A 27,458-nucleotide genomic window follows, 5' to 3' on the forward strand; every position below is an offset into this window, starting at 1 on the left:
GTAAGACGTTTCAACAAACAGCTTGCCCGGCCTTCACGACATACCTCACGAATGGAGGAAGCGATATCGCAGGTGGGGGGTCCGCAACGTCGCCGTCGCCGTCGGCGTCGGCGTCGGGCAAAGCGACCGAACGGACCGGAGTTACGTTTTCTCCCAAGCTCTGCAGTTGACGTTGCCAGCGGTTAAGCGGACCGACGAGGATGTTTGTAACCCAACCCACGTGCCACGGCAGTCTACGAACAATGCTCTTCTAGAAGGAACCGGAAAGAGAAATGACGCGGGAACAACTTCTCCGGCGTTGTTTTCTTGCAGGAAAAAAAAAATGAAGGAAACGAAAAGGAAGCTTACAAAACATAAAGGTTCAAACAATTACGTGAATCAGCATTTGAACATTACCACAGTCTAACAATCTGTTAGTAGCAATCACACAAAGGGAAGAACAAACTATTCTGATAAATCATCAAAATTTAGGGGGGAAAATCTTCATGTGAAGCGATCTCCAGACTATTCTGTTCATCCAGAAAACTTAGGATTCAGTGGTGGAATGATCCCTGCTTGATGAAAGCTTATCGCTAACTTCAACCTCTTCAAGAGCTATGACGCTTGGCGATCGAATTTGCTCAATGCGAGCGACGACCTGGACCATCGAAGGCCGTTCTTCCGGATGCTGAGCAGCACAGTCCACAGCAAGCTGCAGCAGCTGGACCATCTCCTGCTCGACATTCTGCTGACTGAGCAGATCGGGATCAAACACCTCGGCCGTCCGCTTCTCTTGCACTACCGATCGAACCCACATTGGCAGATCAACGCCGTCGCCGTTGAGGTTTGCCTGAGCAGGGGCCTTCCCGGTGAGCAACTCCATCAGTAGCACCCCGAAGCTGTAAACGTCAGCCTTCCGGGGAACCCTGGAAGGATCAGTGATCTCCGGCGCGCGGTAGCCAATTACGCGTGCCATAGCAGCGGGCGGAGCGGCGAGAAGAGAGAGGCCATGGTCGGAGACGCGAGCTTCATACGAGTCGGAGAGCAGGATGTTGGAGGATGTGATGCTGCCATGCGAGAAGGAAGAAGGTCCAGTTGAGTGAAGGTATTCGATGCAGCGCGCGGCATCAAGGGCGATGGCAGCTCTTGTGCCCCAGCGGAGAGGGGTTCTTCGAGATCCCCTGTCGCCTGTTAAATTCATCCGGCGAAGATTACAAGTTTGTAGAAACAAACAATTGAAAATGTTACAGATTTGCAGAGTCGTTACCGTGAAGGAGAAAAGAGAGGCTTCCCATGGGCATGTAATCGTACAAAAGGAGCTTCTCGTCCTTGCTGTAGTAGTACGCTCGTAAAGGGACCAAATTGGGGTGGTTCATCGCCGCGATGAGCTCCGCCTTCTGCCGGAAATCGTTTGCCGTCATGGTTACATAGCTGAGTCTTTTTACGGCCACTGTGATCCCCATTTCCAACACCGCCTTGTACGACGTCCCGAACGTACCTTTCCCTAGCACCTCCGCCGATGCCCTCAGCAAGTCCTCCAGCTCGAACGTTGTCGCACCGGCGGCGGCGTCGAAGAAGACCAGCTTCTTCAACACGGGGAGCGCCGCAGGTGGTGTTGGTGTAGCGGTAGACGTGCTGCTGCTTTCTCCTCCGCCGATTCCCCTTTCCTGCGCCGGCACCGCCGAAACAGCTTCTCGCTGCTTGACAGGCGAATTCGTCGCTCTCTTGCGGATCCTACGGCATACTATGAACAAGACGAGGAGGAAGGCGAGAAAAACCGCGGAACCGACGACGATGCCGGCGATGGCACCTCCCGAGAGATTGCCGCCGCCACCGCCGGAAGAACCCGCATTCGGCGGCGGCGATGGAGCAATCTCTGCTGAACACGGAGGAAGCGGCCCGTCGCACAGGCCCGTGGAGAGGAATGAGCTCACCTGAAACCCGCGAAGAGGAGGAGGAATCGAACCACTAAGCCGATTAAACGACACATTGAACAGTGTCAGATTAGGCGGAACCAAAGAGGGGAGACTCCCGGTGAGCTGATTGCTCTCCAGATAAAGCATTCGAAGCCGTGTGAGGTTGTTGAGCGCCGGAGGGATTTCTCCAGAGAACTGGTTCCCAGCGAGATTAAGCCGGACGAGGTTCCTGACAGAACCTAGAACCGTTGAGATTCTGCTGGAGAACTGATTCTGCTGGAGGTAAACGTTGCGGAGCTCCGGAAGATCGAAAATATCGGATGGCAAGTCGCCGGACAGATGGTTGTAGCGGAGGCTCAGGTTGCGGAGGTTTGAGAGGTTTCCAACGGTTCCGGACGGGATGGAGCCGACGAGGCTGGCTCCGGGGAGGCGGAGCGCGGTGACTCTGCCGGAGTCGCACTCCACGCCTCGCCACGAGCAGGGCGACAGGGACGCGTTCCACTGCAGCACGGAGCGGCCGACGGCGGCGCGGAAGGAAAGCAGGGCGACGCCATCCGCCGCCAGATCCGGTGCTCCGCCGGGCAAACGGCCTACGAGAAGAAACAAGAGGAAGGCGCAGAAGAAGGGCGGTGACGCCATGCGTCTCTCGATGAAAAACCGCTTCTATTCTTCTACCCTTCTTCAAAACTCCAATATATAATTAACATACAATTTTGCAATAATTGTGTTACTAATTATTATGATTACTACTATTTTAGAAGGAAGCGAAATAAAAGAGTTAAATTTGCAAATAAATATATCTCCTTAATTATGAGGGAAAGAAATATAAACAGGTAAGAAAATACTTTATTAGTAAAATATTGCTGTCTGTTATTAATAAAAAAAAGAATTACAAAATTTAAAAACCCTGCCAAATTAATATACAGAAGAAGGAGTAGAATATTAGTTGAACAACTAATTGGATGTCTGTTCAAAATGCGCAGCTAAAGTCATTTGGAGAACCAAACAGATGGGTGAGAATAGTTCGACTTTACTTTGTAAGTCAACCAGGTTGACATTGACAACAACAATTTTGGAAAATTGGGAGAAGAAAGGTCGCAGAGAAGGAAAGAACGACACAATGTCCTACTCACATTAATTTTGACTGCGAACGCGTGGCAGTTGGTCGGCGCCGTCAAACGTCCGTCGGGACCACGTGTCGCCGTCGCCGCCTTGTGATCGGATGCCTCATCCCTCGAAACGATGACAACCGTTGGATAGAAGGAAAGAGATGCTCCATGCCACCGTGGCTTGACTTTAACATAGATTTTGTACATGTTGACTCAGTAAGATTGAGTAAATTTCAACGGGGATTCACCACCGGTAGCTGCAGCCCATAAAAATGTTAATAATTTAACCTACAAGAAAACGAGACCCAAGAACCCTAAGGATCTCAAGGACTCCTACGGCGTTGCAGAAACAGTGAGAGGATCTGTAGTGGTGAATGCAGCAACTCCGCTGAAGTAGCATGCCCCGGCAGTCATCTCTGTCGCATGTAGTTTAAGTTGAATGCGTACGAAGAGTGAGTCTCCGGTGTATCAGGATCACAAACAGGGCTTCCCTGTATCAACGGAGCCGATAAAAGATTATAATACCCATGAAGAATTTGATTCGAATCAAATTACCTTTTTAATTACCTTTTTATTTGAATTGTTTTTAACCAACGTGTATTTTGGCTGAATGGTTATACGCTACGTGAATAAATGGTCAAAGTTTTTATCGGTGATAATTCATCGAGAAATATTTTACAGATGGAATTCTAATTTTCGTAGTCAAATATAACTGATGAAATTTATTTTTCGTTGGTAATCATCGATGGAAAAATTTATCCATCGGCATTACCTAAATCCGTCGGTAAATCCTTCAAGTAATACCGACGACATCGAGATTTCGTCGGTAAAATATTTTGATATTTACTAACAAAATCTCTAGCTCGTTGGTATTCCATCAAAAATAAAAAAAAATAGAAATAGACAACATAATTAGGCTAAAATCTGTTTATAATTCTCATAGATAATAAAACTATCATAAGCCATAACATTGACAATCCACACATATTTCACATTCATCCATACATCGCATTCCACACATACAAATACATTTTCGCATTACAAATCCATTTCACAATCCATAATTTAAAGAAACACAATCATCGAATGGAATATAATATACAAACAAAATCTCGAAAAAACTAAACATAATCCATACAAACAGTAATAAAATATTCAAAAAAATAAACTAATATAAAAAACTATACTATATATCTATATCCATAATTCAAATAGTATATCTATTTATAAAATAATAATAGAAAAATCCTGCAAAAAGTCAAATACTATAGATTTATACCATATTTATATATAAATTAAAATGTTATATATATGTATGGTAAGATCCGATAATTAAATAATAAATATTATTTGAGGAATAATATTATAAGATTTTTCAAAAAAATTTAGAATTTTTTCTGGATTTAAACGGAGTTCGTACACACATTTTAAAAGGATGAATCTATTGGTCTAGGAGAATGCCCGTATAGGATAATCATTAAGTAGGAGTTGATTAACTTGATTAATCTAAGTTGATTAAATTAAACCTAAGTATATAAAATAAACCTAAGTTTACTTAATTCCCTCATTTCTCTCCTTCCCCTTCCCCTCTCGATCCACCGCCTACCTCTCCTCATCGTCGCCGTCTCCTCCTCTCCACTCGATCCGCCATTGCCTGTCAACCATCGGCGTTGCCCTCTGCTCGCGGTGATGTCGTTTCACCGACTCCTCCACTCGAGCTGCCCACGCTGACTACGACCAGGAGCAAGGAATTGCTAAGTTGTGCCCTAACTTCCACTCGACTCCCCTTCTTCGCCCCTAATATGCTCGACGTCGTTGCTTGTGGCCATCGTTGGGTATCGTCGCCTCCTCTCAATCTCTACCAGATGCAGCTAGCTCTGGATCATCGCCGACAGCTCGATCCCCTTCCTCTTCTGTCCATGCGAGCAATATGGTCGCCAATCTATCGCTAGCAGCCATGAGCCTACTTCCGACATTGTACGCCCTTTCCCTTGTGTGGAGTCATCGTCTTCTTTGCGGATTTGAGGAGAAGAGTGCAGATTTCCTCTTAGCTATCTTAGGGATTTTCATCAAATGACAGATTCAAGGTGGAATTCTATTCTCCACACTACTTCATTGTTGATAATCGGATTAGGGTTAGCTATGATGGATATTTGATTAATACAAGATTGATTCACTCCTGTATTAGATTGGCTAGCTAAAATCTTGGTTGGATTGCTAGGCTAGCAAGTGAAGGGAGTGGGGAGCAACAGTAGACCTCGGTTGTCTGTCGTGTACCACCATCAACCACCTCCGGACTTAGGTAAGTGGTAGAAGTTAATATGTGTTTAGCTTCATCTGATTTGATTATGAAATACAATTGGGATTGTTTAACCTAAGTTGATTAAGGGTTTAATTGGTGGTTTTGAGTAGTAAGTTTATATTGATTAAATCTAAATGATGATTGTGTTAGTTGGGGATTAATTGATACGTAATTGAGTGATATATTTGGATTGTGGAATGATTATGGTTGTTTAATCTATTATAGTGATGGAATGCTTAAGAATACTTAAATCCAAAGTAGATGTGATTGACCATCACCCTATTGGTTCATCATGTTTGTAGTTGATACAATGGATTGAATGATGAGCTAATTGATTTTAGAATGGGATTAATTTGTACTAGATAGATTAATGGATGGATTTAATGAGTATGATGGATAATCCATTACTAATTTGGATTTGTTGGATGATATGATAAACCTAATCTAATTAGGTGGATAAAGATGATTATAATATGATTGTTAATCAAGGGATTATAGATTATAGTTGGGAAGGTTAATGATTCATGTATGAGAGTAATTGAAGTTAATCATTAATTAAGGATAATTAATGATCGTTATGATTAGGGTTTTATCTATGGGTTTGGATATTTGGGTTTAGCTAGTTGTATATGTAATTAGCTAAACTATACATCATGTGATTTGCAGGATGTACTGACTGAGATGAGCGACTCGACGTGAGATTATTTATCACGATCGTCAGATAAAGGCGGATACTTCCTGCTTTATTTTTTTAGTACATTGATCTTAGTGCATGAGCTATATATTCGGATAATTATTATGTTTATCTCGACTCCACTCATATTTTTTCTGTGCTTGATGCTTATCCACTCGATCTTTAAGCTACTCGTTTCTATATCTATACAGTCTCACGTTACTGTCTATGATATTTAGCAGATACTATATACCATACTTACTTGCTTTGATTACTGTTTATTCATGTATCTTATTGAGCATGCGACCTTCATGTAGCATACTTAATTTCTATTTATATATATATAATGACTGTTGCATTTTACGCATCATGTCATTGCATACATGCCGACGACCATGTCTCCCTTGTGGTTGAGAGGGTCGTTGGCCAGGTCGCACGCTCGACCACTCATGGGTAGTGGTAGCTGGAGCAGATGTTGCTTGTCCTATCGTGCTCTCACTCGGTCACTCATGGATAGCGACGGCTGGAGATGCAAGCATCAGGGACCCCATGCTATGTAGCTATTTAGCTACTACGCAAACTGTCCACTCGGTCACTCGAAAGTAGTGGCGGCTGGAGTGTCGTATAGTTGTCATCGATCCGACCTCTTGACCATACAAAGGGTCGTGATGCAGAGGGGTGGGCGGGGTGACCATTTGTGCATACGCTGTTATATTATACCTGCTGATGTTGTTGCTAGCTTATGCTGCTGTTGCTTACTTATATTGATATGCTTATATATATATCTGTTGTATGTGTTTAGACACTGACTTACTTATTGATAATATGTATTTACCTCACATATTACCCTTGTAGTTATGAGTTGTGTACTGTAACAGATCTTTGCTACTTCTGACCTTCTATTACTAGTCTAGGATATGGTTTTAGGTATGGATATTTATTATGATATTATTGTAGTATATGATATTTTCCTTATGAGAATGTATACCTTTATTCCTCTAGTTCTTTATTATATTCATGCACTATCTGTCTATCACCTGCTGAGTCTTAGTACTCACCACTCCGTAAACTGGTTTATTTCACCAGATAGCAGGTAAAGGTTTTTTGGAGTCGCCTGGAGATCCTGTCCGCCAGTCCCGTGTCATATTGAGCGACCTTTATCGTTATTGCTTTCACCCGCATTATTGGTTTTGTACTTATATTTGTATTATGTACCTTCTGTATGGTTTCCTGGACTTGTGGTGTTCTTTATTTCGGTTATGAACTTGTTGTGTTAAGTCGGGTCGACTCGTAGTTGGTTGTATTATTTTTTATGTTTTGCTTATGTCTTCCGCTGTCTTTTTATTCTAGTCGTGTGGGCTGCTTACTATACAACTGCGTGGTTATGTTCTTTTAGTTCCAACCGTGTGGGTTGTGTATATAACTGCGTGGTTGTTGTTTTATATCCAACGGTGTGGGTTGTTGTTGGCTTGTGAGCAGCCTTGGGCGATATATACTGGTTTCATTTGTCACTGCTACAAGGGAGGTGTTGTCCTTAACCCTTCTTTGCCATAATTCAAAGTTCTCGGTTTTATTATACTTCACCATATTAAACTTCGTAGAAATCATTCCCGACATGTTGAAGAAATCCGCCAAAACCTGTAGCTCTGATATCAATTGTTGCGCAAAAAGGGGGCAATACCTCTCAACCTCTAATGCGGAAGTGTTGGATTAAGACGCACGTGAGGGGGGGTGGGGGGTGAATCATGTGGTTTTGAAAAACTTGATATTTTCGATTTATGAAATCAAGTGCGCAGCGGAAAATTAAGTACTAAAGTGAAATAAAAGAACAAGCAACAAAACACGCGGTCGGTTTTATTTGGTTCGGAGCCTTCAGCGACTCCTACTACAAGACCCAGGTCTCGCAGACATATCGATGGGTAATCCGCTAAATAACTCTTCCAGAACCGGTAGAAGAGTAATCGAGTACAAGAAAAGTCAAAGAAGTGTAACATGCTACACTTTCCATTTATAGAAGGAAAGTGCAATAATTAACTTGTTACCAAACATTTGTTTGTAGTCGGTCGACTTTAGCTTGTGTTTGATGGCTTCTCGGCGATAGTCGGCCATAACAAAGTTGTAGTAGAGTAGAAGTAGTAAGTCGGAAAAGTAAAAAATCAGTTCGAACGCGTAAAAAAAAAGGTTGAACCGCCACATCAGCGGCCCCCTAGAGCCGGTCCCACGGATATGGAGGGAGGTAAATGCAGGTACATAGCTGAAAGCACATAGCCGGGATGCTAACCCTAGGCAATGACACCCCGAGGATCGAACCTTGGACCTTTCGACCACGAAACCATGCGCCCCCCAGCTGTGCTATGCCTTGGGGACAGTTCGAACGCGTAAAAGCTTGTATAAGAGTTGAAGTTGATTAAGAAGCCTTGGGCGGAACATCCTTTTATTAAGCATGGAAAGCACTTTCCATAGCCTTGAAGGCGCCTCCAATGTGAGAAATTTGATCCCAACCCACCCACTTTTTATCTGCGACGAGGTTTGAATTTTATTCTACGGAAGGTGCTATCCGTAGCACTGAAGGCGCCTTACATGAACAGTGTGAAGACGCCTTCCAATGCTTGAAGGCGCTTCGAACACTGTTCACCCGAGACATTTTGTGTTTCTTTTACCATACAAAAAGTGTTAGTCCAATAACTTGTAAGACAAATATTAGCACAGTAATAATAATGAATAGTAATTAGACTTTGTCTTCCCGAGACCAAGATCTAGTAGAGTTTCAATTTAGGTTTTCGAAATAAATCTCGAACACTGTTCACCCGAGACATTTTGTGCTCCTTTTACCATAAAAAAAGTGTTAGTCCAATAACTTGTAAGCCAAATATTAGCACGGTAATAATAATGAATAGTAATTAGACTTTGTCTCCCTGAGAATAGGATCTAGCAGGGTTTTAATTTAGGTTTTCGAAATAGACCTAAATTGGATTAATGCATAATGTCCCATCGAACGGGGACACGTCCTCACTTAGTCACTCTTCTCCAGTGACTTACCTCTACTTACCATGTATAGAGTTACCTTCTGGAATCAAACATCCGGATTTCGGGAATCAAACATCCCGACTTATTGAAATTGCACATCCGGTCTTCTCCAATCGAGAATTGCACACCCCGACCCTTATCAAAATCCCACATCTAGTGTAATATCCGCAAACTAATGGATAATTAAGAGGGTTCCTTCAATTGAATTAAGAATTTCTTAAATATAGATAGATTTAAATTAATTAAGTTAACATATAATTATGGATTAATCAATTATATATATATATATATATATATATAACGTGTTTTAAAAATAAAATATAAATAATATATTATGTATAATATAAAGTATATAGCATAAATAATAGAAATTATTTAGTATTAATATTAAATTAATGATTAATATGATATATTATATATAAAGTTAATGCAATGGACGTGAATTTTTTTTAGAGAACTATAATATGTTAATCATTATGTATATATATATGATATATATATATGGAAATATATAATTTGATTCAATGTCAAATTAATGACTTAGTATTAATAAACTATAATATGAATTAAAAATATTACCATATATAGCTAATATATATATAGATTTATATAAATATGGAATTATTAAATGGAATTATATAACCATGATATAGGTTTCAGACTTAGTATCAAGATCTATAATAATATGATATAGGATTTATCATCTAACTAGTAAGTAAATAAAAGTATATGAATTTATATGCCTAATATGTGAATTAAATATTTTATATATGTATGATAGATGGATATCTAATTAATATGGAATTATATAGTTGGAAACGTGTAAACTATAGTACCATAAATATATTTTATAAATATGTATATGTAATATGTAATATGTAATATTTAATATAAATTATATAAGGTATGTATAATAAATTTTAATATGTGAATTAAATATTAATATGTATATATGATATAGATATGGATATATATAGGAAATTTTATCCAATATCAAATTGACGGCTTGATATACATATAATAAGATTAATATGGTATAGTTGATAGAATTTAGACAAATTTAACGCCTCCACTTTATATAAAAACTCTCACCTAGAATCCAACGTGTGATATTTATTGCCGCTCCCTAAGAAGATTTCCCCCACCCTTTGTTTCTTCATCGGTACTAGAGTTTTAAGGGAACACAAGGAGTAATAGCTAAGTACTTAAGGCATGTTATCTACTTTGTTAAGGCTTTAATTAGTTTCTATAACTTGTGGAATTTGGATCCTATGACTTCTAATAATCTTTACTGCTGTAGGAAGATAATCCCATGGTTTAGGTTCTTTTCTTATGCTCCAAATTATTGTATTGATGTGGATTTCAGATTTGATAGAGTCTAGTTTGGGTGGTTTTAATTCCTACATGCGACAACTATAAGTGCAGTCATCTTAGTTTTTAATCATGTCTCTATGTCCGATTCTTGGGTTAAGGCGTTTCACTATAACTTGCTAACGTATTTCTCCCATCCGAAGTTAAGAGAAATTTATTTTGTTGAAAATTATTTACACAAGAGATGTCTGAAATTCACTATTAATTGTTTTCATGTTAATGCAATGGAGCCATGCAGTAGGTTACTTTTGATTTCCATGAAGCAATATTTTTGCATGCTTAAGGAGACACTTGCATATATAATGGTGGACACTTATCTACACGTCCTTTTCTGTCTTGTGATATAAATGAATTTTTATGGCTAGATTACATATAATTCTACCAATTTATTTCTTTATTTTATAATGGGACCTAGATGATTTATGGATAATTTGGATGAAATGACAAAACGTTCCTCATAATTCAACCAATGGAATTAAAAATCAGAATATAGTTGGGTAGAATTAGCTTTAAGATAAATGAACCCCGTTGGTTCTTAGGAGATTTCATGCACGAGTTAATGCTCCCACACTGTTGCTAGGTAGAAGTAGCCAATTCTGGACGTATAAGTGTAGGCTTAATTTATGATATGAATTTACATGCTTACATTTAGGTTTACAATTATGCCATGTTTATATTTATGCATGCTCATAGTATGTTTATGCACAGAATGACGTGAAATTTATGTTTAAGCTTATGTTATGAATTTACATGCTATGTTAAGATTTACAATCATGCTCACGTTTAGGTAGTGATCAAGTTTATGTTAAGTGCATGATTAAGTTTATGTTTATGTTTATGTAATTATACGGTTGAATATGACCGGTGTCCTTAGCTCGGGAGCTCATCAATTTTACATGGTCGAGTGTGATTGAAGTCCTTAGTCCGGGAGCTCACCAAATTTACGTAGTCGAGTGTGACCAGTATCCTTAGCCCGAGAGCTCACCAATTTTATGTGATCGAGTGTGACCGGTGTCCTTAGTCTGGGAGCTCACCAAATTTTACGTGATCGAGTGTGACTAGTGTCCTTAGTCCGAGAGCTCACCAAAATTCTATCTGATTGAGCGCGACCGGTGTCCTTAGCTCGGGAGCTCACTAAACTATGTAGTTGAGTGTGACCGGTGACCCTAGCCTGGGAGCTCATTAACTCTATGCGATTATGATCTTTTCCATGTTTAGCTTATTTACATGTTTATGTTTCTGTTCATCCATAGTATGTACGTTTATGCCAGCTAGTATGCTCATGCCTATGTTTATATACATGCTCATGATTATATCTATTTCATGCTTAATTTAATTACATGCTTATGTTTATGCTTATGCTTCTGTTCATCCATAGTATGTACGTTTATGCCAGCTAGTATGTTTATACCTATGTTTATATACATGCTCATGATTATATCTATTTCATGCTTAATTTAATTACATGCTTATGATTATGCTCCTGTTCATCTATGGTATGCACGTTTATGTCAGCTAGTATGCTTATGCCTATGTTTATATACATGCTCTTGGTTGTGTTTATTTTATACTTAGCTTACGTACATGTTTAGGCTTATGTTTATGCTTGTATGCCTATGTAGACGTCTATGCTCATGTCCATGATGTGCCGGTAGGTAAGACCTAAGTTACCTTTGATGTGATTTCCCTTAGTACACTATATTATAGACGCTAACTAATGCATAACATTGTTTTGAACATGCTAAGTCTCTCAACTCACAGTTTATATCTTTTTTTTTTCAGACAATGAGATGAATGAGATAAGAGACATTTGTTGGGTTTTTCGGGCCGCGAAAACCGCTTTTTCGCATCGCGGAAACCCCCAATCACCCTAGCTAACGGATCTCGTGCGAAGAAAAAATTCGAAAACATACGAGTACGAGTTACAAAAACTTCTAGATCTACATGATGAAGATCTTTACCCTTGTTGCGTGCCCTTTTTCGTATCCCGCTCGTCCTCGGTACGCCGGATCTCGAAGTTGTCAATGTAGACAACTCTCTACACGTATCCACACGAACACACTAGGTGGAGGTGACCAAAAACCAAGGTGTGCTAGCACCTATGTGGTTCGGCCAAGGAAGGAGGAGAGGGAGAGCTTGAGAGGAAGAAGATGGAATAATACCACTTAAATGAAAAATGAATCCATTTCATTCAAAAATGTGGCCGGCCACTTCTCCATGTGCAACCCCAAATTAATTGCATTAATTGCAATTAATGTGAAGTCATTAAAGAGAATGACTTTGTAACTTCCATGAGGTGGCACCCATGATGATGTGGAGTAACATCATTGGTCCACATCAATGCCGAAATCACCTTGTGACTACTAATTGTGACTCCTCACAAAATATGACAAGTGTCCTTCTATCCTAGACATCTAGATTGGTCAATGTGAGGCATAGACCGTGTCATCCTCTGACCAATCTAAATCTTGAACTCCAAGTAGACTCACTAAATCAAATGAGCTCAATATCCTATATTGACTCATTTGGGCATGACCATGCACTTCGTGGTCTCACTCTATCAAGAATACCGATGTCTCTCCCGTCATATAGGAGGGATAGATCCCATCTACATCACTCACATCCCTCTGCATAATTTGTTATATACTCAGTAATCGCCTTTATAGTCCACCCAGTTACGGGTGACGTTTGACGAAACCAAAGTACATAACTCCTTATGTAGGGATCTATGGTGACTTCAGGTCTAAGGACTAGTAGTCATACTAATAGCCACATGAGAAAGTATATGACACTCATATAACGATCCATGATACTTTCTCATTGCGGGTCATTCAGTATACATTCTCTAATGTATACCCATGTGTCAACTTGATATCTCTATATCCATGACTTGTGAGATCAAGTCATCGAGTTGACCTACATGCTAGTCTTATTGCATTAACATTGCCCCTGAATGTTAATACTCGACTAGGAATGATTAAGAGTAGTGTTCCCTATATCATGTCACTATCGGTTCAACTAACCGATTGATATAGGTGAGAACCGTCTACTCAAGGACATTATTATACTTAGTTTATTTGGCACCAATATAAGTAAGTATAATAACCAAAATTAAAATACCTTTTATTTATATAGAATATGATACAATAAGTCCAAAATACAATCATCAAATGATTGACTCTAGCTAACAACATTGACTAGTGAGCCAGCTCAGAACAAGGGCAGTACAACCCGAAAGCCTTCTAGATTAATTCCGCATGTAGTTATGTTTTCTTTCGAATCGTTTATGTAATTTTATTTGAAGTAAGAAACCATTATGGAAGTATGAGTAAGTGACGTCCACAGGTTATGTATTATATATATATGTTTAAAAAAACTAGGGGCGTTATATCTAGACTTCAATCTGTCGAAAATCGAACATCCCGACTTGTCGGAATCACACATCCAGTCTTCAACCAATCATGAATCAAATATCCTGACTAGGGTTAGTCAACCCTGTACACTCGGTAACAAGGTTAGATCGCAATACGTCTAACTTTAACATATTTGTCATTAATCAAAACTTAGGTTTGACCATTAGTGTTGACTGCACTAACAGGAAGAAAAGGAGGAGAGAAAGAGATCACACGGAGCAATGAGACAAAGACACAAAAAAGAGCAAATACGAGAAAGGAGAAGAAGAAGAGTTACTCTAGTTCGGAAGCGTGCCTATTCCACAAAAACAGTCAAAGTTTTATTAGAATTCCCTTTACACAATTAAATCATATTCCATAGTTCTTGTGATTGTACAATAAATTTTACAATGATCTCTATAAATAATATATAAATTCTAAATCCAATAAAATCATAATAAAATTTTGTTATAAAAAATCGTAACAGAATTTTGTTATGAAAAATCATAATAAAATTTTATTATATAAAATCGTAATAAAATTTTATTATAAAAATTCTTAACAGATTATTTTCGCATGATATTCAGTACATTAATCTTAATCTAAATATAAGCCACCCAACAACAAATTCATTAGCAAATTTTAAATAGTGAAAAAAATAAAACTTTAAAAGAAAGTATCTTCGTACACCTCAGCCTAAGTTATTTGTTTCCTGATTTTCTTACTCAGATATTCCTTAAACAGATCAGAAGCATCTTCGCGTCCGCCCCGTCCCTTACTCCCTCGCCACGCAAAACGTCTGGTTCGCCGTGTCGTTGGCCTGGCCAGCAGCGTGCCAGATTCCGCAAGTTGCAGCGAGTACGCCGGCGCGACATTGGCGTCGAACAGACCCCATAACTTCTCCGACGTCGCCCCTGGCTGAAGGTCATCGTCGTAGATGTAAGTGGGCACTGGCACGCCTGGGTTCTTGGGCGTGCCGATGCTGTTGAGCACGTGACGGAGGAGGCTGCTGTTGTAGGTGTTGGCGTTGTCGGCGGTGGGATCGCCCCTGTGCGGCCACTCGGATTCCATCACCACCACGGCCACAGGTGGGTCCCACGACTGCTATCCAATTACAACGACGGGACTCTGCCTCCGAAGTTGTAGTCTTGTAGATGGAAAGAGGCGTAAGCTTATTGCAAATCATTCATTCCATTAAATTATTACCAGCAATATTTTTTTGAATGGCATTTTTCGACGGGACTCTACACTCCAGAAAATGATTTTTTTTTTTTTAAAGAAAAGGAACACGAACGCCGGAGGAAAAACAAAAAACAAAGAAATCAAAAGGAGTGTAGCTGCTAAATCGAAAGCAGCATAAGCTTATTGGAAATTACTGATTCAATTATCGTCTATAAAAATGTTCTAGATAAAAATATTGTTCACTTTCCGGAACGAAAATGTAATGAAATAGAATCTTTACACCGCCACGACGATAAAAAGAAAATCGAGAGGAGTAGGATGAGTAAAAACCTACGCCGTCAAATGAGTCCATAATATTCCTTTGAACCACAATCACAATATCAATTTGAAATAAAATGTTTTTTTTAATCTTTTTTTATTTTTTTTAGAGAAAAGGATGGATCTCACCTATAGCACGGATAGTGGACAAGGCTAGCATCAAAAGAAAAAAAACAACTCAAATGGGTCCTCCCTCCACCGATTAAACTTGTCTTTTCTGATCTTCGAGAGTAGAAAGCCATGCGAGACAGTGCTAAATTTAAGTTGTTCTTGCTGCCAGTTTACCTGTCCTCTGTTTCACTGCATGGCTCATCTTCAAAATTGAACCGATTGAATCAAGTAAATCAAAATGGATTAATCCATTTTTGAATTATTAATAAATCTTAAAATTATTTTTAGTATGAAAAAAAAAAAAATTTAAAATTATTTTTAATGTGAAAAGATAAAACAAAATATATTAATATAATTTTATTTTTAGCTTCCTCAAAATTAATTAGTATGTGATCTAGATTCTTAATAATAAGATAAATAAGATATACTATAAATATAAATAAATTAGTTTTAAAATCAATCATTTTGAAAAAAATATTGTTTCTATAAATTTTTATAGCTTTTCTCGTTGATTAAATCAAATATCACGTAATTCACAACACTAATATTTTTTTCACTAGATATTTTTTATCTTATGATTCTTATCTTTACTAATGAATTTTATCTATAACCTTTTTTGACTAATGAATTTTTTTTAATGATTTAATTATGATCTTATCTCTACTCTTACTCAAACTCCACTATATAAACCCACTTCCACCTCTCTCTCTGCAACATTGTCTCTTCGTTATCTCTTAGGATGGATTTCCAGAGATCCCCATTTTGCTTCTCTTCCTTCATCGTCTTCTTCCTTTTACTCTCTTTCGAGCCAAGTCAGGCCGGTCACGGTCTCAGCCGCGAGTCCTTCCCGGAGGGATTCGTGTTTGGGACAGCAGCATCTGCTTACCAAGTGGAAGGGATGGCGCTTAAAGGAGGCAGAGGACCCAGTATTTGGGACGCATTCGTTAGAATCCCAAGTAATTTTTAATCGTGATGCTGTTTCTGTTTATTTTGCTTCGTATCCTCTTCAGATCTGTGTGGGTTAATGTTGTGGTGTTGCGTAATGCTTAAAAGGGGCTTTTTTTTTTCTTCTTCTGGTGAATGCAGATACAATCGCTGGCAACGCTACTGCTGATGTTACAGTTGACGAGTATCATCATTACAAGGTTATCCTTTCTCTTGTTCATTTCCCCCCTTTTTTTCTGTCAATTGTAATTACGAGAGCAAAACAGTGACTGATTTACTACAGGTTGAATTTTAAAACAGCACCAAACTATAACTCTGCTTTAATAACAGTTGTATCTTTGATCTTTAGTTTTTAGTTACATAAAATTATGTATTAGAGAAAGATCATCAAAAGGATCACAAGGGCTGCCTACATTATAAAAAAGCATGCATGTTTTATTTTTACTTGTGTCCCTTGTACTTTTATTGTCTGATGTGTCATAATTGAGCTGAAGCTTATAAGATATATGCATTTGTAATTTGTTGACATCCTAAAGAATTCAATATGTAAGATATAAGCATTTGAAGTTGTTGTTTCTCTCTCTCTTCAATTTATGACCAAATGATCAATGCAGGAAGATGTTGATATCATGAAAGATTTCAATTTCGATGCGTATCGATTCTCAATTTCTTGGAGTAGAATATTTCCAAGTAATGAATATCCCTGTGTTTTTTATTTTCTTATATTTAGTCTGAACTTTCAATCTAAGTACATTTTTTATATAAAATTTTCCATCTAGATGGAACGGGTAAAGTCAATTGGGAAGGTGTAGATTATTATAATAGGTTAATTGATTACTTGATACAACAAGGTATGTTAAATTTTCAATTTAGCAATGAGCAATATGTTTCTCATATATATATGTTTTAAAAATTTTTGGTTTGAAATAGGCATTACTCCATATGCAAATCTTTATCACTACGATCTTCCTTTGGCTCTTAATGAGGAGTACTTGGGTTGGTTAAGCCCGAAGATTGTGTAAGTTTTAAAGGTTATGAATCACGTTTTTTATATTCATTAGTAGTTGAACCTATTTGATAATTTTGTTATATTATTTGATATGTGTTTTAGGGATGCATTTGCGGACTATGCCGATTTTTGTTTTGAGAGATTTGGTGATAGAGTCAAGAATTGGTTCACCTTTAATGAGCCTAGGTGTATAGCGGCTCTTGGGTATGATGATGGTCTTCATGCCCCAGGGAGATGTACTGGTTGTAAAGCTGGGGGAAACTCGACCATTGAGCCTTATATTGCGGCACATAATCTTATCCTATCTCATGCAACTGCAGTGAAAAGATATCGTGAAAAATATCAAGTAAGTTGTTCTTTGTTCATTGAGTTATATTTGGTGAATAAAATGAAATATGATTCCTCATCCAAGATGTGTTTCTTGTATAAACTCGATTCAGAAAGAACAAAAAGGCATGATTGGAATCCTTTTGGATTTTGTATGGTATGAACCTTATACTTACTCAGTGCAAGATAAAGCCGCAGCTCAAAGAGCTAGGGATTTCCACATTGGATGGTGAGACCTTGTTTCAGTTCATTTGATTTTTTTAAAAACATTTTTCATGTTTGATTGAGAAATAAAATTTCAATTGTATTAAAGGATGATTTATTCATTCAATTAATTGTTTTTCTTTGTAGGTTCCTTCACCCTCTAACTTATGGATACTATCCAGAATCAATGCAAGTCATTGTCAAAGAAAGACTTCCTAAATTTAATGAAGAACAAGTGGAAATGGTGAAAGGTTCATACGATTATGTGGGGGTCAATCAATATACATCTTTCTATATGAAGGATGCCGGAGTAGTTGATCCGAAGCCTGTTAGCTATCAAGCTGACTGGCATGTCGAATACAAATGTTAGATTTTCTCGAACTTTTTTGATAATGACTCGATCAATGATATTTTATGTTATACTAATATTATTCATTTTCTGATTATCTTTTAGACGATCGAGATGGTGTGCCAATTGGTCCCCTGGTAAATTTATTTTGTATTTTTTTCACAAAATGTTATTATTATCATATCTTCTGCTATACAAAACAATGCCATTTCTTCATTTTTTTTTTATGATACTCAACTTGAATTTCGTTAATAGTGATTGAATATTTAAGTTTAAACATCGTTTTATACAAAAGAGTAGCATTTCATAGATTGTGTTATATAGATTTGTCTTTTGGTGATAAAGTTTGTACATTCTAGTATGATGGATTGTATTAGCATTGAATCTAAATGTTTTTTTTAGGCTAATTCGTATTGGCTCTACATAGTTCCATGGGGAATCTACAAAGCCGTGACCTATGTGAAGGAAACTTACCACAATCCCGTCATCATTCTAGCCGAGAATGGTAAATCTTATTTCGATTTGTTTTCCAAATATCCAAATATTCATCCATCGTAACGAAGTTGTTCATCACAGGAATGGATCAGCCAGGAAATGCCACTCTTCCAGAAGTTTTGCAAGATACAACGAGAGTTAACTACTTCAAGAGTTACATAACTAACTTAAAGAGGGCTATGGATGACGGCGCTACGGTGATAGGATATTTTGCATGGTCTCTTCTCGACAATTTTGAATGGGCGTTGGGCTACACATCGAGATTTGGTATAGTATATGTAGATTTCAAGAACAAGAAACGGTTCCCCAAGAATTCAGCTTATTGGTTCAAAAAAATTCTACAAAGGAAGTCAGATTAAGTGATCAAGTTCGATTTAGATTAAGTTTATTGGAGTTTTCTTGTTAGGGTTTGTTTAATAAAAGCACAATTTAAGTGAAATCTTTGTGTGCAAATTAATTCAATTTTCGATCTTTTGCAATCTTTGTACTATCCTATCGTGTAAACATTGAAGAGCACCGAGTAAGGCAAGTTGTTGGATGATCATCGATTGCAAGTGATCATCTATTATGGGTGATCTTCCCCATTTAATATCCTTTCAAGTGAACATGCTAAAACTACTAGGCACACCAAAAATGAATTGTTCAAATTAAAAAAATTCATACAAAATTTTAGTACAATTAAAAAAATGCATACAAAATTTTAAATATTTTAAATTACATATCAAAATATTACGGTATGAAAATTTTATAAAGGAAATCATTTTTAAATTGTTCATTTAAATAAGTGGAAAACCATTTATTTTTTCCTTCTCAAATATGTTCTGATTCTATTAAATAAGACGTCTTCTTCAACAGTTCCAATCCTCTAGTTCGAATTCGTAGTCAATCCTATTTTCGATAAAGAACAGTTGATAATTGAATCTATTTTTTCTATTATTTTACTATCTATAATAGTAATAGTACGAAAAAAAATCGGTGTTCAAGAATAGTGGAGTTGAGTTTCTCAACCCTTTAATCTCAATACTCTCCCAAATCAAGAGAATGAGGAAGCGGAGAATGAGAACATCGCCTTGTGCCATTCTCCGGCGGTGGCCAAGAGAGCTGCTTTTGTGTCTTCGCCACCGCGGCTCCTTCCCCCAACCAACCCCCTACCAAGAGAAATCGCATCACCCTTAGCGAACTCCAATTCCTCTCCAATACCACCTCCAAGCTATCTACGTCTGATCACTCCATCCCTCATTCCAAGGGCAAGACAAAGATCAAGAAGAAGGCAAAGCTCGGCCCGGTGGCTTTCTCCGATGAGATCAATTCAAGCGAAAATCCCTAGATGTGTACGTCCTATGCATCAAATATATGCTACTACCTCATATCTATGGAGGTTTGTGGTTCAATGTTACTTTCTTGCTGGATTAGTTTCGTCAAGGATTCATCTGATTAATTTTTATGTGGTTATTTTTTTTCACTGACTAAAGAAATAATGAAAATCACTCATTAAATTATTTATCTAAATAAATATACTGTTTACTTTCCGGAACATAGCTATGAAGTATATATTAACGAGAAGTTACGACACTGGCAAATAGACAAAATGTATAAAATCTGAGAGGAGTAGGAAGAGTGACACCTACACCCTTAATAAGTTCATAATATTCCTTTAGCTCCATGGTTCCCAAGGGGATTCAAAATTACCGGGAGGTGATGAATTAATACAATAAATTAATTAATTTAAAAATATAAATAAAAAATATTGAATATTAAAATTTCAAATTATAGAATAAAAGTATTTAATAGTTAACTCATTCAAAAGTATGGAAGTAAAATATTATTGAAATGATATTTTTTATACAAACTTATTAATTATTATATAGTTATCAATTTTTTAACCAATTCTAGTTTAGTATATAAACGACAATAAAATCTATCAAAAACTCTTCAGCAATCTAGTTAAGAACTGTTTTAACTCTTATCCCAACAATTTTTTTCTTTCTAAATTTCATAATTATTTAATTTTTGATTATTTATAATTATAAAAATCACAATACAAATCTAATAACAATTGTAACATCAATAATTCTCAAATATAGTGAATTATTTTTCCAAAATTTACAATAGTAAATTTTTAGGTTAAAAAATTCAAACTTGAAAATGTATAAACGTTATGGCCCAATATTACGGGGAAGGATCTTCTGATCCGCAAATACTGGACTATTCCTAGTCTGACATTTGTATTGGTGGGAGGTAATGACCCCCACATGTTTAACATGTGGGGGCCATTGCCTCCTACCAATCCACGTTTCCTGGTCCAAGTGTGAACTAGGAAAGGTGGTCTAGAGGATCCCATCCTCAATATTATCGTAATTCAAATAATTGTAACCAAGGTCAACCCTAAACTTTGAAGGGCTTGGTGAAAAAAAGGTCCTTTAAATTCAGATAAAAAATAATAAAATCGATACTATATAAATAATTCAATAACAAAATACAAACTAAAATCCATAATAATGAAAACATTATATTCCACATGGCTAATAATCAATATTATAAAAGGAAAAAGAACTATTACAATTAACTATTAAAAACTGATCTTCTTGTATTTTTATCTGGAAAGTTATCAATCAATTTTTCATAATTGAGTTTCTCTAAAAACTCACTCTAAATCAAAATCAGAGCCAATGCATTCAATCTTGTTTGGGTCATGGTTGATCTCAAACAAGATTTCAACAACTTCAATTTAAAAAAGCTTCTTTTTTGCAAATGCAACAGTCACTGGAAGAAATAGTTAATAATATCCTGTATACAATGAATGAATTCGGGAAACAATTTATTTGCAAAAAAAATTAGTATTTCATTTGCTGTTGTTGTTTTCTTTGGTTATATGTTGTATGATTTTCAGTTCTTGATATAAGTCATCTCCATCCAAATATGAAACATCTTGTCATGTACTCTTTTTTCTTTGTAATTTCCTTTCAAGATTCTTGCAATGAGATTTCAAGTCCTCATCAATCAATGAACTCAACTTTTCAGCCGTGAAAAGAAATCCAAAAAGATCTTCATATTCCTCATATTGCTCAAATCTTTTCTTCAATGAGCCAATTGTTTGATCTACTATGTACAAGAAATAATGAACTTTAAAAGCTTTCTCAACAGATTCTTGAGGTATTTTGGAAGACTCACATGTAACCTCATCAAAATATTTTTTTTCTATATATTTGTCTTTTTTCAGGAAAACAAAATCAATCTCCATTGTTGAAGCAAGTTCTTTTACTATATTAATAGCTTATCCAAATCCAGATTCTCTATACTCTTCAAAAGAAGCAATTAGCCCCTTAACTTTGGTCATAGCAATGCCAATAAGCATGTTTTTAGATTGTAAGCCTTTACTAACAATGTTAACTTTACCCAATATGTCATACCAAATAATCATACTCACTAAAAATTTAAAATTTCCAAGTTCAAATGTTGCTAAAGACTTCGCTTCACTTCTTATTTTAGAGTCGGTGTCTTTTTCTTCTACAACTTGAAGTAAAGCTTCTTTGATTTGTTAAGCTTGAAGTACCATTGCTTTCATACTTTCAGTACGACCACTACAACAACCTCATAGACATCGGTTTTCCACCGATGTCTATTACATTTTCGACCGATGTCTATGAAGGCGATGTAAAAGGTCTGTCATTTTAGACATCGGGTTAAAACCGGTGTAGTATCACTTAACGACATCGGGTGTAAAACCGATGTAATATTATATGTTAATAACACCAGTTTTGGCAGCGGTATACGACCGATGTAATATTAGTTAATGACACCGGTTTTGCAACGGTGGAAAACCGATGTAATATCAATATTGTTTAACGACACAAATCCGATTTTCGAAATAGTGAAAAACCAATATTATCACCAAGCAAATCATAAAATTAAGTTAATATTATTAATTCACTAACAAAATCACAAATAAAAATGCACCGATGTATCTAAATACACCAAGTCAATATCCATATAACCAACACATAAATATTCTTCTTACAACATAAAAAGATAATAGATATTGTGCACATCAAGTCGGTAGCCACAAATTACACATAACTATTCTTCTTACAACATCAAAAGGTAATAGATAGTACACAAATATGTTTCTTACTGGTGCCAACATTATCCTTCTTGCTCTGTGCATAGTAGCTAAGTTTATCCGTGAAGCTAAACCGGGCACAGATAATCCTCCAGAACTGATGCTTCTTCCCATGTTACCACTGCCAACAATGTTGCCTACAGAGCTTGTAAGTCTTGGCCCTACATTACTCAATACTGGAGAAACTCCCGATTCCCAGAAGCTGAACTTGAGGAAATACCAGTTATTGACCCAGTGACTCCATTAATATTACTACTACTAAAAGCATGATTTCCAACAACATTAATACCCCCTCTATTTGTGACACCAGAGCCATGAGGCATCTGCATGAAAAAAAATCCATAATCAATACTATAAAACACATTCAAAGGACCATATGATGCAGTGAAGTAATGTGGAAATAAACTCATGCCAGACCTGAGATAATGCAACCAAAAGATTGTTTGATGAGAACCGTCCACTAGGAATGCTTCCTCCTGGTTGCTGAACACCACCTGATGGTACAACACCCATTGCGGCCTCTCTAGATGCAAGCGAACCAGGCACAGTTGGCAGGTTGAAGTTTCCATGAATATTATGCAATCCTTGAAGACCACCTATTTTTTTACAAATCATAATCAAAATTCCATATACAAGCAAAATTTCACATGAATATGTTATTAAAGTTTATGTAGGAATGTCTAACCAGAAGGATGGAACCCAGGCACTGCCGCAGACTGGCCAGAAAACAATGTGGTATAGGGTCGGCCTGAGGAGTCCGCAAGATTAGATGTTGAACCATTAAGAGTTGACTATACCAAGAGACCCAGTAATTTGATCAGCAAAAGCAAGACTAGTAAAAGCACAGGGCATGGGCTAGGTGCTAACAAACTTGGTATGCTAACCAACAAGAAAGAAACAATTGCGCTAAGTTAGTATTTACATAAACTGTATTGAACATCTGCACCAAACAACAAAAGCTACTCATCTCTAACAATTGAAACTCAGCTAAGAATAAGGGATTATATTATTAATACCAAGAGTAAAATTACATCAGATACAAATCCCATACATAAAATAACAGATAGACAATTTGGGATGAATATTGAAGTTTATAACTATTTATTCTACTTCTCTCCATCAAGCTAGAACATAATGGAGCATAGACATTGATGGTGCTTAGTTTGTCAAGTTGTACTCAATAAAGATTTGATTATCAATTTAGTAACCTTGTGATTTCTTAAACCATGCTCTAAAAATTTGTTTGACAGCATAGATAACTTTCTTAAACATTCTAAAAAATTTCAAGTTTACAATGGAAATAACGCTCTAACAATTCACATAACCTAAACATTCTAAAAACACTAAATCTAAGAATTTATTTGTGGTAAAGAATCTAAGCTTGCTGCACATGAAATGTAATGAATCTGGAATGCAAATGCTAAACACACTAGGAGTTAAAGTCTTATGAAAGGTCATGTGCAAGAAAAGGTGAGGAGGGCCCCCTGAGGTTTAATCTTAACAACTTAGCATCTAATATTTGGACGCTAAATTTAATGCAGGCTGATGACTTTGACTCTGAAATCTACAATATCCACAGTTCACACATGATTACAGTACACTCTTCTTCATAGAAAACAACACAGAGTAGGAATCTACTACTCTGAAGGATCAAATGAGTTGTTGCTCAAGTTCCTGTAAATGAAATCAGGTATACATAATCTCCCATTTCACCAAATGGAAAATCAAGCTAGTCCTGAAATGGCTTATTCTCATAGATTGTAGAGGGCATGCATTCCAGTCATATTTGGTATCATTCCTGTTAGCTCGTTGTTTGCAAAGTTTCTAGGACAAAGGCAAGTAAGGATCAGTTTCTCAAGCTCAGAAGTTATTTGATCTCATTGATTCCATAAATCACTTACAACACTTTGAGTCTTGTCAGATTGCTGATACTTTGAGGAACTGGTCCAATCAAATTATTGCGGTCTAGCCGTCTAAGAAAAGCGCAAGAAAGATATAAACAAACAGTTTGATGAAAAGGAAATTAATAGCAAGCACTCACAAAACTTCAAGTTTCTGAAGAAGTCCAATTGATTCTGGAATAACCCCAGAAAGGTTATTGCTGTCAATCAGTCTGAATGCAAACAAGAAGTTAGTATGCAGAGAGCCTATTACAAGGAAGCTTCAGGTGGCAATAGAGCTGATATATCTTACATATGTTTAACATTCATGCTAGAGCTGAAAAGGCTCAGTGGAATTGGACCTGAGAGATGATTCTTGTTCAAGTGTCTGATAAGAACATATTTCATCATTGTTAATTCTTCACCACGTAAGTTTTTATTTGATCATGCATGGAAAACTGAAGTGATTGTTTGCCAGGTCTAGCCATACGAGGTCGGCGAGCCTACCCAGGGATGCAGGTATTCTACCAGTAAAATGGTTTGCATTTAATGATCTGTGATACAGGTTGAGGTGGGAATCATCAGACTCTTGTTCCTCAGCTAGCAAAAATAGTAAGACAGTGGAAATTACATCCTTACAAGGTCTGGAGATGGGATAGATTGCCTAGTTCAATAGGAATAATACCATTGAACTTGCAACCAACAGTATCCTGAGAAGCAGTTCAGAGAGCATCTAGGTTATGTTTGTAGTTGAGCACTATAATTCAAGAAATGAATGATGAGATGGAGAAGTTGCTGATGGACTCACAGAGTCTGGAGCTTCTTCAAATTTCTAATACTAGGTGGAAGTTGGCCGTTGAGATATTTGTTATTGGAAAAGTCTCTGAATAAATTGGTGGCACAATCCACAAACTTGAGGTTCAGAAACTAAAACTTATGGCAAGTATTTGAAGGATTGGATTTAGTATACTAAACTTACATGAGCTGCAATTCAGTAAGATCTCCTGTAGCATTACTTAGTGTACCCTTAATGCCCATGTTGAATAGCTTCCTGAAAGAGAAAATAGATGAATTGAAATTCTACCAGTTTATTAAAATTTCAGCACAGTTTGAGATAAACTCACAGCTTTGTGACCCTTATTGAGTTGCTACAATTAACTCCATCCCAATTACCACATGGATCATCTGAGTGCCTCCAACTCGAAGGTCCATTTTTCCAATCACCAGAAAGAGATCTGAGAGCATAGACTGCCATATTTTAGGGTTGATAGTTAGTTCATCAGCAGATTCATGCAGCAACTCTTTTCTTCTCCTTAAACTGTGCTAATTCGTTTCGTAGAATCGGGAAAAGAAAAAAGAACAGTACCATCCTGTGGATCCGTGCTACAGGAGCCAAGTTGCTGATCAAGCAGCCACATGAACAGCAGAAGCAAGAATTTTGTACAAGCCATGACTGCAACAAAGAGAGACCAAGTTTTTGTTTACTTCTTTCCTTTTTAGACTCTGCAAGCAATCATAAAACATAAGCCCATTAAGATCTCAAACCTCTCTAGAGTCGACAGTACTTCTTGAGCATGAGATGAAGAAAAATTTTAGGGGCTTGAGGAAGCATGGAGACAAAAAACTTGTCCAATTGTGAATACTGAAGACACCATATGATTGACCAAGACATTATTAGGCCTCGAGTCACTACTCTAGTACACCAAACACTCTTGTCCACCTAAAGAAGCAACTATCACAAGTAACACAAAAGGAACCAAATGAGAGATACAAACAAAAAGGACAACAAGAACAAGAGAATCCACTCAGAAGTCAGAACCAAGCGCGAAATGCAGAAAAATTCTAACAAATCAGAGGTGCTGCATAATTGCTGAAAAAAGAACAGAGGTGCTGCATAATTGCTGAAAAAAAGAGTAATTATGCAGAGAGGAAAGGGAAAGGATGGAGTGCAAACCGATGGTGGGAGAGAGGTCGGCCACGAGGTTGTTAGAGATGAAGGAGACGAGGAGGCTGCTCTTGCCGACGCCAGTGTCGCCGATCAGGAGTATCTTGAAGGAGTAAAGGCAGCTAACGCCAGGCCCAGAGGAGGAACTCATCATCGTCCCAAAAGCAAACAGTGCAAAGCGATGATCGAGCACCAAAACAACAACGGGGCAGAAATAAGAGATTCGGATTAAAGAAAACAAAAGCAAATATAAAGATAGAATTAGGGAAGAAGAAAGGTGGTGAGGTCGGAAGGAAGAATAAAAAAGAAACACTGAAAAAGAGAAAGAGGTAGAAGAAGAGGTTCAAAGGTGCGACCTTGTTGAACCAAATCCCACGGGCGGACTGGATTGTGTGGTGGAGGTCGGAAAACAACGAGGCGGAGGCGAGCTCCTTGGCGAAACTCTTGCTACCACAGCACCGTAGCACATCCTCCTCCGTCCACGAAAAAGATGCCATCTTTCATAGATCTAGGAAGGGGAAGAGGGAGATGAGGCGAGGAGAAAAGTGGTGGAGGCGTTGCGATGGTATACGGTGGACAACGCGATAGAGGTTTAGGTTTAGAGGGAAGAGTGAAGTGTTACAAATTTTGGCTAAGTATTGGTGGGAAAATTAAATTATTTTATTTTATCATAGACACCGGGTTTTAAAAACCGCTGTTAAAATCGGTGTTTATTAACAAAAAAAAAGGCGCTCATAGACATCGGCTTAAAAAACCAATGTCTATGAGCTAAAATCTGCGCTTATAGACACCGGTTTTTAGAAA

General features: G+C 37.4%; 3 protein-coding genes and 1 non-coding gene across 15 annotated transcripts; 2 read left to right on the forward strand and 2 right to left on the reverse strand.

Annotated features, from left to right (window-relative positions):
• Nucleotides 1-354: 354 nt before the first annotated feature.
• On the reverse strand, nt 355-2,558 carry LOC122017218 (probable inactive receptor kinase At1g48480). Its single transcript, XM_042574775.1, has 2 exons — nt 1,247-2,558; nt 355-1,167 (listed from the first exon to the last, which is right to left on the reverse strand). The coding sequence occupies exons 1-2, from the start codon at nt 2,532-2,534 to the stop codon at nt 527-529; spliced, it is 1,929 nt and encodes a 642-aa protein (XP_042430709.1). The 5' UTR covers nt 2,535-2,558; the 3' UTR covers nt 355-526.
• A 13,540-nt stretch (nt 2,559-16,098) lies between these two features.
• LOC122016697 (beta-glucosidase 26-like) lies at nt 16,099-19,253 on the forward strand. Its single transcript, XM_042574080.1, has 11 exons — nt 16,099-16,336; nt 16,467-16,525; nt 16,940-17,015; nt 17,105-17,176; nt 17,256-17,343; nt 17,437-17,680; nt 17,775-17,890; nt 18,013-18,230; nt 18,320-18,351; nt 18,617-18,719; nt 18,791-19,253. The coding sequence occupies exons 1-11, from the start codon at nt 16,120-16,122 to the stop codon at nt 19,066-19,068; spliced, it is 1,503 nt and encodes a 500-aa protein (XP_042430014.1). The 5' UTR covers nt 16,099-16,119; the 3' UTR covers nt 19,069-19,253.
• A 3,492-nt stretch (nt 19,254-22,745) lies between these two features.
• Nucleotides 22,746-27,252, reverse strand: LOC122015069 (receptor-like protein 7). 12 transcript variants are annotated; one of them, XM_042571736.1, is made up of 13 exons: nt 26,664-27,238; nt 26,255-26,441; nt 26,076-26,162; nt 25,834-25,944; nt 25,689-25,760; nt 25,518-25,592; nt 25,349-25,419; nt 25,023-25,263; nt 24,871-24,942; nt 24,731-24,802; nt 23,515-23,620; nt 23,247-23,425; nt 22,746-23,152 (listed from the first exon to the last, which is right to left on the reverse strand). In XM_042571736.1, exons 8-13 carry the CDS (start codon nt 25,118-25,120, stop codon nt 23,053-23,055), a joined length of 627 nt encoding a protein of 208 aa, XP_042427670.1. In that variant the 5' UTR covers nt 25,121-25,263; nt 25,349-25,419; nt 25,518-25,592; nt 25,689-25,760; nt 25,834-25,944; nt 26,076-26,162; nt 26,255-26,441; nt 26,664-27,238; the 3' UTR covers nt 22,746-23,052. The 12 variants fall into 12 exon arrangements, 7 of the variants coding, with proteins under 7 accessions (XP_042427670.1, XP_042427672.1, XP_042427671.1 ...); XM_042571738.1 differs by having other exon boundaries at nt 25,349-25,442; XR_006120821.1 differs by lacking the exon at nt 22,746-23,152 and having other exon boundaries at nt 23,349-23,425; nt 23,515-23,577; nt 26,664-27,251.
• LOC122018341 lies at nt 23,515-23,592 on the forward strand. The gene has a single exon (XR_006121752.1). It is a non-coding gene; the product is annotated as a small nucleolar RNA snoR35 (small nucleolar RNA).
• Nucleotides 27,253-27,458: the final 206 nt, after the last annotated feature.

This window comes from Zingiber officinale, chromosome 8B (assembly GCF_018446385.1).
Source record: "Zingiber officinale cultivar Zhangliang chromosome 8B, Zo_v1.1, whole genome shotgun sequence".
NCBI lineage: Eukaryota > Viridiplantae > Streptophyta > Magnoliopsida > Zingiberales > Zingiberaceae > Zingiber > Zingiber officinale.